The sequence below is a fragment of the Rhineura floridana genome, chromosome 5 (genome assembly GCF_030035675.1).
Source record: "Rhineura floridana isolate rRhiFlo1 chromosome 5, rRhiFlo1.hap2, whole genome shotgun sequence".
NCBI lineage: Eukaryota > Metazoa > Chordata > Lepidosauria > Squamata > Rhineuridae > Rhineura > Rhineura floridana.
The window spans coordinates 89,022,559-89,034,048 of NC_084484.1; the positions used below are offsets into that span (position 1 = coordinate 89,022,559).

Below are 11,490 nucleotides of genomic sequence, written 5' to 3' on the forward strand. Positions count from 1 at the left end.
AGTCGTTGATAGTCTAACCTCTCCCCAGAGAGGCATAAGTTGGGTAGTGAAAGGAAGTGGAACCCCACTCTGGTAACCACCTGTCTAGATGGAACCCAGGGGAACAAAGGCTATAGGTTTCACCCCCTATACTTAAAGAAAAGACCCTAGTAACAGACCATACTAATTTAGCCAATCAGGGGGCTTTCTAATGAGGTAATGTTTCTCAAGGCTTCTCCAGTCTTCGTGCCTAACAGGCCTATCCTCCCCTCCGTTCCCAGGCCTGCTTGATCTTGGTACCAGGTTTTCATCAGATAAATAGGCCTCCTAATTAACTGCAGCTGAGAAATGAAATCTGGATTTTTCCACTCACTCAGAGGCCCATCTCTGCACAAGATGAAATCCCCACTATACACTGCATCAGAGCCATGTTACATTGAACCATTCTGAAAAGTTCATTACATGTTCCCCCTTCAAAAAGATGACATCAGAGCTTAAACAGCTCTGTTTCATCATTGGCCCAAGAAGATGTAGAAAAGAAACAGGTTAGCAACCAAACTCAAAAAGACATCTTTGAAAGACTTTAATAAAAAGAAATATTTGAATATATGCCCCAAGCCTGATAGCTACTTCTTGACTTAAGCCTTACTAAAAAGTATGTTTCAAAAATTTAAGAGAAAAACCTCAAAGAGAATTCTTTAAAAGACGGAAATCTTAACAAGAAAAAGGACCCCTAAAATACCCCAAAAAGGCAAAAGATTCCAAAAAGACTTTAATAATAGAATAAAAAGTTAAGAGTAAAAAGTGGACAACCCAAAATCAGGTCCAAGAACAAAATATAGGTCATAAACCATAACAATCCAATATCAAAATCCAAAACCAATTTAAAATCACAGAACCATAAAAATCAGAACCAAAATTCAGGCGAAGGTCAGCAGAACCAAAAAATCAATCCTCTGGAGCCTAAGCTCGGGACAGACTATTTTCCACAATGTTTTCTCTTCCTTTGATGTGAGTGATTGAAAAATCAAAATCTTGCAAGGCCAAACTCCATCTCAAAAGTTTCTGATTGGAGTTCTTCATTTTAGCCAACCAACACAAAGGTGAATGGTCAGTTTGCAAGTGAAAATGACGACCCCACATGTAAGGGCGTAATTTCTCCAAAGCCCATATAAGAGCCAACTTTTTCAATAGTGGCCAGATTCCGTTCTCTTGGGGTCAATTTCTTACTAAGGTATGCAATAGGATACATCTCTTCATTTGCATTATGTTGAAGCAACGCAGCTCCAAGACCAAAATTTGAAGAATCAGTCTGTACAACAAAAGGAGCAGAAAAATGAGGAGCTTTCAAAACTGGATGTTGAACCAGCAAAGCTTTCAAGGCATCAAAAGCATGCTGACACTTGTCAGTCCATTGCACTTGATAAGGCTGGTATTTTTTACACAAGTCAGTCAAGGGTGTAGCCATGCTGCTGAAATGGGGTGCAGATTTCCTGTAGTAACCCACTAACCCCCAAAAAGACTGGACCTGCTTCTTAGTGCGAGGTACAGGCCAATTATGAATTGCTTCCATCTTAGCATCTAGGGATTTCACACTTCCACCACCACCCCCACGGTGTCCAAGGTAAACCACCTCCCCCAACCCAAATTGACATTTCTGAGCTTTAATGGTCAACCCAGCATCCTGAAGTCTCTGAAAACAATGCTCAAATGATTAACATGTGGTTCCTTTTTGTCTGGAGGTTTGACTTCTCACCTCCTCCCATGAAATTAACCTGAGGAATGTCAGGACAAATTAACAGAACCAGTTTGCAATCACAATTACAGGTAACTTCAGCAATGAATAACACATCAGCAATGACATTACAATTATGATTCAGTTTCTGAGGAACACAAGGTCTGTTACATACATCTGACTGGAAAAAATACAGTCCCAAAATCAGGAACAGACTGCCAAGATTCTTGCAAAAACCTCTCTTCAGAAGTTCTTGTTGGTAAAAGAGTGACACATGCAGTTGATACAAGGGCTAAATTCTCACTCGCAGGACGATCTAGGAGTTGAACCAGACAAACTCTGCCTTGTGCGAAGATAAACAATCTTGCCCATAGTCTGTGCAGTAAAACCCTAGGCCACGCTGCCATTCAGATCTCAGAAAGGTAGGCAACTAGGCACAATCTCAGTGTCACAGTCCAAAACAGTCTTTCCCAGTGGATTCAGGCTTCCTCCTCTTCCCCTGTCTGGAATCAAAACTTTGACCTCGGCCACAGATGGTATCATCTCAGCAGACAAACTCTGCTCCACCGTTTCAGACAAAGTGAAGTCTGGCAGAGCTGCAGTCTCTAACACAGGCATCTTCCCAGCCTGTCTATTAAGGAGAGGCTGGTCTTCCCCCACTTCCTCTCTCGGCTGAAGCAGCTTCTCCACACAGACCCCAACATTGCTTTGCTGTATCCCAGTTAAAACGCTTACAGTATCAAACTTCCCCAAAGTCACAAGCTTGGTTTTTCTTACTAGCTCTTTTCTGGCAGAATCAACACCTCCTTGGTTCTCCAACATTCCAAGATTCGCCTCTGGTAAGCTAGTCTCAGGAACACATGCTTTTGCTTCTTCCCCAGACAACACAGTTCCAAGTTCAGATTGTAAACTCCCTCCCCCCAGATCTCAACAGCAGTAGGGGGTTCAAAAGTCTCTTCCAGGTCCCCTCTTTCACTTAGCCAAACTTCTTCCCTTTCTGGGCCAGTGTCAGTTGCTAAGGGGAATGCCTGGTTACTAGGAAAGTTATCTCCAGCTCATAAATCTTCACAGCTGACAAGCCTCTGTTCAGTTTCTGCATTAACTATTTGTTCACCACTTGACAGTTCTTTAGAAGCAGACTCATACTGCCGTGGTTTACATACAGAGTTCATAACTATTTATTCACTGGGGCGAGTCAGAACCCCCACAGCCATGGCTAGCCGAATTGAGTTAATAGCAACACTCCGCTGGAGCAGGGCTACCTCCTTCCCCCACTCTGCACCTGAACATCCCGCAGTACAACACTCACCAAAGCCAAATTGTAAGTGGGTCTCTTTGGTACAGCAGGGCTATTATGGGAGCTGGGGACTGAAAAATCAAAGTCTGAAGAATCCTCTTCTCTAGCAGAAGACCAGCCAGAAGGTTCTGGCCCCTCAGGCCCTCCTGGCTCCTCACAGTCCCTTGCCCACTGAACTGGTGCAACTTTTGGCCCTCTCGTCATAGGTGCAGCTGGTTTGGGGTCCACTTTAGGACAGGAATCCATTTTGTGCCATAGAGCCCCACATTTGAAACATTTCATATCCACTGGAACTTTAGCAGGTACAGACAAGGCAACAGGTGGCTTGACTCTGCTTCTCTCCTCCTGCACTCCCTCCTCCCTGGCCGGTGGTTGCCATGGTTTCTTTGTGCCCTGAGCTCTGCATTCAGGCTGCTTGTTAGGAAAAGTCCCAGGTTTCTTACCAAAAGGAAGCCTTTGGCCAGCCCCGCCTCTATCTCTATAGGATACCACCTGATCAGCTGAAATCCCAGCATCTCACAAGGTACCTGGTCTTTGATCCCGGACCAGAACCGATGTCTTTATAAAAAAGCTCATGGGTGTACAAGTCCTGAACACGTTCCAGGGTCCTGGCCTCAGCCATAGTGACCCACAGTTCCATGGCCCTTCCCAGCCAGGAAGCAAAAGCTGAAAAACTCTATTTTCCCCGTTTCTGCACAGCCTCCAGCCTGCAATAACACACATCTGCTGAGAGGGCAAAATGTTCATGAGCAAGTCCAAAAAAAATGGTCAAAATCATCAGCATAATTGCCTAGGCAATGTGCCCAAGAGTTCTCTCAGTTCTCCCGCAACATGCACATCCAGTGCTGTCTAGGAACATGCTAGTCCTCAAAGACTTGCTGCAAAATCTGGAAAAACATGCGTACATCTTCTCCAGAATGGAAAGTTGGAAACATCTTTTTATTAAGATTTCCCAAGCTTTCTTGTGCCATCTGCTGCTCTCTCATTTGGAACTCGCAGTCTTTCTGCGCCCATTCCAATTTGTCTTTCAGACCACACCCAGTCCAATTCCTGTCTGTTTAAGCAGTCCTCTCTCATGGCCTCAATTTGCAAAGTCATAAATTCAATCTGTCTTTCAAGAAGTCAAAGTCGTCTTCAGATTCAGCATGACTCCCTCGACTGTTAGCACTTTGGTGCCTTGAAGCAGGACACTCCAACAGCTCTTGAATTCATGACAACGTCTGGTTCTCTGCATCTTCATTCTTTTGCAGGATATGGATCATAAGCATCAGTTTTTAATTTTAATTTGCTTTTCAATTCATGTATTTACTAGTGGTGGGCAGGCTAGTAAGAATTTTGCTAGCCTAGGAACTTGTGTAAATGCATTTGCAAGGCTGTATTCACAGCCCCCCCTTTTTTTTCTGAACCACTTTGGCCTCAGTACAAATGTCAGGACTTGTACATGGCCACCTGCAAACCATCTGAATGAAAAAAGAGACACTCAGTATCAATTCCTTTTAAAAAATGTCTTGAGCCAAGCACAATGAAGGGCTTGTTTTTTATTCTCCCTTGGATGGCCCTAGCCATCCCCCCCCCCGTATTAATATTGAGTAGATTTATATCCCGCCCTTCGTCCCACAGGAGCCCTGGGCGGCATGGTGTCCCCGACAAGGCAAAAAATAGTAAGAGAGTTCATGCATAACAGATGTCCGTTGCTAAATTGCGACCCCACTTATTTTGTAGACGTTAACAGAACAAATTCCGTCGAATTTGTAAACACACAGCGCGCGCACCCAAGAGACAGTATTGGGACAAAGGAAGCACGTTGGGAAGGGCCATTTACATACAGGGCCATTTTCAAGGAAAAGAAAGGGTGTTTCGAGGGCCAATTCTGCCCCTCATGGAAATTTTCAGCTTCCTCGCCCCCACTGATGCCGGACCTCCAGGCTCCCCACATCTCTGCCCACCTGAGGCCGTTCCGGAGACAGCAAATAAAGGACGCAGCTGTGAGTCCGCAGGTTCTGGATGCTCAACAGCGCCCGATAGCGAGCTCCGGGCACCGCGTCCACGAAGCGCAGCTCGGGCGGCGTAATGCGCACCCCGGCTATGTCCCATGAGGCTGCGGCGACCTTCATGCCTACTCCGCATCCACTGTCGCCCTCCTTCCCGCTGCTCCGGGAACTCATGGCGACCTGTAGCCAAGCCGGCGCCCAGCACTGAGCGTTCTCGTCTCCGAGGAAACGCAAACTTCCTTCCGTACATAGCGGCTTGGGAACGGTCGCATAGCAACGGGGCCAGCGTTCTGATTGGAGTCGAGGCTTCCAGCGAACGCTCCGGAAGCTTCTTGTCCTACCATCGAGGAGGGTGGGGGTCGCTTTGAAGAACTGGTGAGGTTGCAAACTACTGTAAGTCTGAAATGCCAAAGTAGGACAGTAGGTGTTGCGCTGAACGGGTAACAAAAAAGGCCTTGCCGGGTTGTTGTTATTCTTTTATTTAAACCCTGCTGATCTGCTTCGTAGAAACAAAGATAATCGTGCAAGGGTTTGAAGAATGGTAATGCTGAGTCTGTTCACAACAAACAATTGAAAGCAGCTAGGCATGCTGATATAGAAGTAAGCCCTGTTGAAATTAGTCCATTTAAACACAATCAGTCTGATTTTGAGCCACTGGCTAGTGGGTTAAGTTTTGGACCAGAGACGCAGATTCAAATCCTCACTTGTCCGTGAAAGTAATTAAGTTGAAATTGAGCCTGTCCTGAACACTTCGCTTACTCCACTTAAGGAGGTGGTTGCAACTATAAATTAGGAGAAAGAACTCTTTTTTTATATGTCTCCTTAAGGGGATAGTGGGAGAAGATGTAACGAATAATTGAATAATTATTTATTATTGAATGGCAAAAGCTCAGTGATAAAAGTGCATATTTTGCATGCAAAAGGTCACACCTGGTATCGCTGAAAAGGTGCTATCTGGAAAACGACTGCCATTCAGTGTAGGAAACATAAAGGTAAATAGATCAACGTTCTCATTTCATATAAGGCAGATTCCATTGCTTCTAGGTATGTTAATTTGGAATTCACCACCACTGCATTAAATTATTCTTCCCCTGTAGACAAGTGTACATTCCACAATGCTTACCTAGGAGTAACTGCCACTGGAAAAAATTGAGAATTACATTAAACTAAACATGCATAGGCCTGGGCTACAGTTGTGCCATGAACTACCTTTCCAGTTCAGACTGTTTTGGCGCTGAAGTTGATTCTTAGTTCCCAGTTCCTTATTTGCTTGAAAGTTCAAAACACTAAAAAAGAAGAAAAGTTGACAGCTACAGCAACTTCAAGCAAAAGTAACATGTCTCTGAACCACAAAATATATGTTGGGGTACCCCATGTGATATATCGCTGTGATCGGGGGACTCTGCGCATCAGGAATAACAATAAATTTATTCAGTCAAAATCATCAGGCTTCTGAAATGGTAATAAATGTATAATTATGTCATAAAATCATAAAAAATAAGTAACTGAGGGTGCCCACCCCAAAATCTGCTCTGCGCCAGGACAAATCATATACCCCAGGAAAGAGGAGGGTGTCCTCTACAAGATGCCACTGCTTACCATCTGGCCCAGAGCTTCTGCTTGGCGCAGGGCACGAATCAGGACATCTACACAAAACCAAAATGGACAAAAACACGCAGGAAAAAATAAGTAACTGGGGGTGCCCGCCCCACAATCTGCTCTGTGCCAGGACAAATCATACACCCCAGGAAAGAGTGTCCTCTACGAGATGCCAGTGCTTTTCGCCTGGCCCAGGTCATCTGCTGGGCACAGGAATGGATAAGGGCATCTACATACAACCAAAATAGACAAAAACATGCAGGAAAAAATAAGTAAATGGGATGCCCACCCCAAAATCTGCTCCAGTCCAGGACAAATCAAACACCCCAGGAAAGGGGAGGGTGTCCTCTATGAGATGCCAGTGCATCCCACCTGGCCCAGAGCTTCTGCTGGGCGCAGAGCACGGGTGAAGACATTAACACAAAACCAAAATAGAAAAAAATAAGTAACTGAGGCAGAAATCACTGGCACCTCATAGAGGACACCCTCCCCTTTTCTGGGGTGTATGATTTGTCCTGGCCTGGAGCAGATTGTGGGGTGGGCACCCCCAGTTACTTATTTTTTCCTGTATGTTTTTGTCTATTTTGGTTTTGCGTAGATGCGCTCATCCATGCCCTGCACCCAGCAGAAGCTCTGGGCCAGGTGGGACGCACTGGCATTTCATAGAGGACATCCTCCCATTTCCTGGGGTGTATGATTTGTCCTGGCCCAGAGCAGATTTTGGGATAGGCACCCCCAGTTACTTATTTTTTCTGCATTTTTTAATTTTCATTTTGTGTCGATGCCCTTATCCATGCCCTGTGCCCAGCAGAAGCTCTGGGCTAGACAGGAAGCACTGGCATGTCACAGAGGACATCCTCCCATTTCCTAGGGTGTATGATTTGTCCTGGCCCAGAGCAGATTTTGGGGTGGGCACCCTCAGTTACTTATTTTTTATGATTTTATGACATAATTATACATTTAATACCATTTCAGAAGCCTGATGATTTTGATTGAATAAATTTATTGTTATTCTTGATGGGGAGAGTCCCCCAATCAAAGCAATATACCATATGGGGTACCCCAACATATATTTTGGGGTTGAGAGATGTGTTAACTTTGGCTTGAAGTTGCTGTAACTGTCAACTTTTCTTTTTTAGTGTTTTGAACTTTCAAGCAAATAAGGAACTGGGAACTAGTTTAAACACATTCGGTATACGAATGCCTTTGTTTCTTACCTTGTGAATTGGAAATAAATTTAAGTGTACAGCATAAGGTAGTTAAAGGGAAAGTTGCATTATAAGCCAGCATAACAACCAACTCTGAAAAGAAAATGAGTCAGCTAATGAAAAAGATGCAGAATATGTGTATAACTGTGCCACCTGCTGACTTCTTCCTAGCATGTAGTAGCTATTACCAGGGACTGCAAATCAAGTCTTCAGCCTGGGTTTTTCTGGGGAACCTTAGGAAGCTCTATGAAGATTAAGAACTAGGTATTTGTGATCTGTTATTTGAGATTATTTTTCAGTTTCAGATGACCAGGATTGAGACGTTTTGTATGGCAAGAAGGAGCTCTATCGCACAGCTACTGCCCATGTTTTTATTCTTTACTTGAACAATATTTTATCAAATATCAGTTAGTGAACACACCTTTAGTTATACTCTTCTTTTGAAAAGCTCTTACCTATTCATAGTGTGCTAAAATTGTAATCTTGTACCCACAGCTCCGTGGCATAAGCTCCATTTAACTCTTTCTACTCAAAATTTTAAAAATCTCTAAATGTGGTAGTGGGTGGGATTTGTTTTGTTCCCATTGGTTTCTGTGGCAGGCAGCACCCTGGTGTATGTGACCCTAGAACCTCACTGATGATATCTTACAAAGACTGGACTAAATGCTTCCTACCTATTTATAAGATGCTACCTATAAAAGTAGCAGAAAGAAGAGTCCTCATCTAAGTATCTACAATGCTGTGGATGCAGTTCTAGTCTCTGGCTAGCAGCAGTGGAGCTTGATGGAGTGGGTGGCCAAAAATAACTACAGAAGAAAATGACTACAGAACACCACCTCTTATTTCTTGGCGGTGCCGATAATGATAATGTTATTTGTTATTAAATTTATTTTTTGTAAATTGTATTGCTTTTATTGTATTTTTATACCTGTGTTTATTTTTCTTTGTAAGCCGCCTTTGGCCGAAAGGCAGGGTATAAATAAAATTTAATAATAATAATAATACAGAAAAGAAATAGCTTTCTGTGCTAAAGAGAGGAAGTTATTGAAAAAATACAGGACAAACTGGATATCTGCAAAAATGCAATTTGCTCATCAAAGTCAGAGCCAACACAAGCAAATCTTCATCTTTTTAACCTGTCTTCTCTTCATATAGAAAGGTTTGCTTCTTTTTATAAGGTTTTTCTTCAAGGAGAAAGCCTTTTAAATTCTAACAGTATTTGCTGTCATTTTGCTGAACATATTATTTATTGATTTGTTAATCACCCCATAATTTAACATTCTCTGGGTGATGTATAGTTAAACATCTATCCAAATTATTCAAGCAAATATAGATGATAGAATGCACTAAAACAAGAAAACCAAACAAAGAACATATTGTCAGTCATCATAATATTCTGTCTTAATCATCCACAGCACTAAAAAAACCCCAGCCTTAGAGGCCTGGGTCTCGTCTCAGTCTGTGTGTGCAGACAGCAAACTGAATTGACAGATACAGAAGATAACAGTGAACGCTTTACTACTACTTTTCACCTGGGCTGTCCTATGTTTCCTAACTCTGCACATTTTCATACGGCTCGCTAGAAATTATTCCACTTGCAGTTCTCCTGTATGCATCAGAGGAATTCCATTTTTAGATATGCCCTTCCATGAACCACTTTAGCTTCCCAAATGTGTCAAGATGGCATTCTTTATTTCCTTACTAAATTGTTCTATATCCCTTTATTTGATTCATCCCATATTTGTCACTTGCCTGACTTGGTATTCCATTTGTTTAATCGTTGATTCTTGATTGTATTTAGTTTCTTTTTTGTTTGATTCACTGCTTTTCTGCCCCTGGACCCTGCATCTTTTACATTTAGTTCCTTTCATTTTTTACTCACTCCTCTTCCTGCCCACATCGTCTTTATTTTTCAGTGCATTGGTGACCTACACTTCCCAGATGCAGGACATTTCATTTATATTACTTAAGTGTTTCCCTGCAGAGGATCCCAGGTTCACCTTACCTCCTCCTAATTCCAAGTCCCTGATTGTTGCAGAAGTCAAGTGCCATAGCAGATGGACATACAAGCAAAGTTCCCACTGAGGTCCATCCTACCCAGGTCCTGTGCAAAGCATCATATCATCAAAAGGAGATGATGTAGTCAAGCAAGATGCCTGGCAAAACTTAAGGGTCCATCACCCAGGCTATACAGTTCCCCATATGGTTCCCCTTCCTTTACCCCTTGCAAGGTACAACCTGGCCTGTTCCTCAGGGCCAAAGTAGGGTTTCTGATAAATCAATATTTACCTTTTTTTAGCTGGGTTAGGTCCAAATGACACATTATGTTTAATGTATGGTATGTATCTACCTCACTCTTTTTATTTTGTTGATTATAGCTGAGAGGGGTCTTTACCAGAAATGAAGTGCATGGGGAAAGGATAATTATATCTCTTTCCCCCCCCCATGCCTCACCCCATGTGATTAGAACTAAAACACTTTCCAGCATACCTTGAATACTTAGAAAAAGCTTTCTAGCCTTTTGAGGAGGTGGGTTTAGTTAGCACTGAGGAGGAAACAGATAAATCTCCTTACTGCATTTTCAGTAAGGATTGCCCACAAACACTGTTCTTGTAATTAATAATAATAGTTAAAAGGAAGAAGTAGCTGTGTAGGCTTTTAGATGTACAGCAAGATTTCCCCCCCCCACATATCCTTATTTAGGATTATCTGTGGATTCTCAGTTTCACTGTTTACAGAATATATTTATTGCTTTTCATTAGCTGTTTATAAAGCAGCTTGCAACATAAAACCGTAAATGAATAATTAAACAATAACCGCCCAATGAAACTAAAACCAAAACCAATAAAATTGGTAACAAAACAAAACCAAGCAGTAGCAAGGCAAAATAAGCTCACTCCTCAGCTTCCAAATTCCTACCTCACTTTTCAGGGTATGATTCTTAAAAAAAAAACCTGTAGAATAAGAATACATCTCCTGAAATAAGAATACATCTCCTTCTGAAAGATGGGATGAAGTGAGTTTCCTAGGGCAACTACTGAAAAGACTGCTTCTGGTGGATACTAAACAGGAATCCACAAAAGGTGAAGTCCTTAGCAAGGTCTCATTGTTATATCCTAAAAGGGTGCCGAGAGGAGACTCATATGGGAGAAGATGCTTCTTGAAATACCCCCAAATCATTTAGAGCAGGGATGGGGGCCCTGTGGCCCTCCAGATGCTGTTGGATTCCTGCTTACAATGGTTGGGGATGGGAGTTGTAGTCTAACACTTGGAGTGCCACAGGTTCTCCATCGTAATTTAGGGATTTCTAGGTCAAAAGCAGCTCCTTGAATTGAGCATGAAACACACTGATAACCACTGAAAAGTAATAAGTTCTCATAATCAAAAATGGGGAGCAGCATTTTGAATTAAGCTTCTGGACAATCTTTATGAGCAGCTCCATGTAGAGCACATAATAATAGTCTAATTAGAAAGTTTAAAAGGTGAACATGACAGTGGCCAGGGTATGTTCCAGGAACATAGTGGAAAGCTGGCTTAAGCTGAAAAAAGATACTTTGGGCGCAGCTGTTATCTGGAACCCAGTATTGCTTCTCCTCAAAGTGGTACAATTGGCTCCCTTCACTTTTCTTTTTGGTAGGTCCAGAGCTTGGAAGTAATTCGTTACAAGTAATGAATTACTTG

The 11,490-nt window shown here is 42.7% G+C and overlaps 1 protein-coding gene across 1 annotated transcript in view; it reads right to left on the bottom strand.

Moving 5' to 3' along the window:
- LOC133386076 (cilia- and flagella-associated protein 47-like) overlaps window positions 1–5,176 on the bottom strand; it is a 70,341-nt gene extending 65,165 nt beyond the window's left edge. Inside the window, exon 1 of the mRNA XM_061629700.1 lies at window positions 4,958–5,176. Within this exon, the coding sequence (XP_061485684.1) occupies window positions 4,958–5,176 (219 nt within the window). The remainder of the gene's footprint in view (window positions 1–4,957) is intronic.
- Between the last annotated feature and the right edge of the window lie 6,314 nt (window positions 5,177–11,490).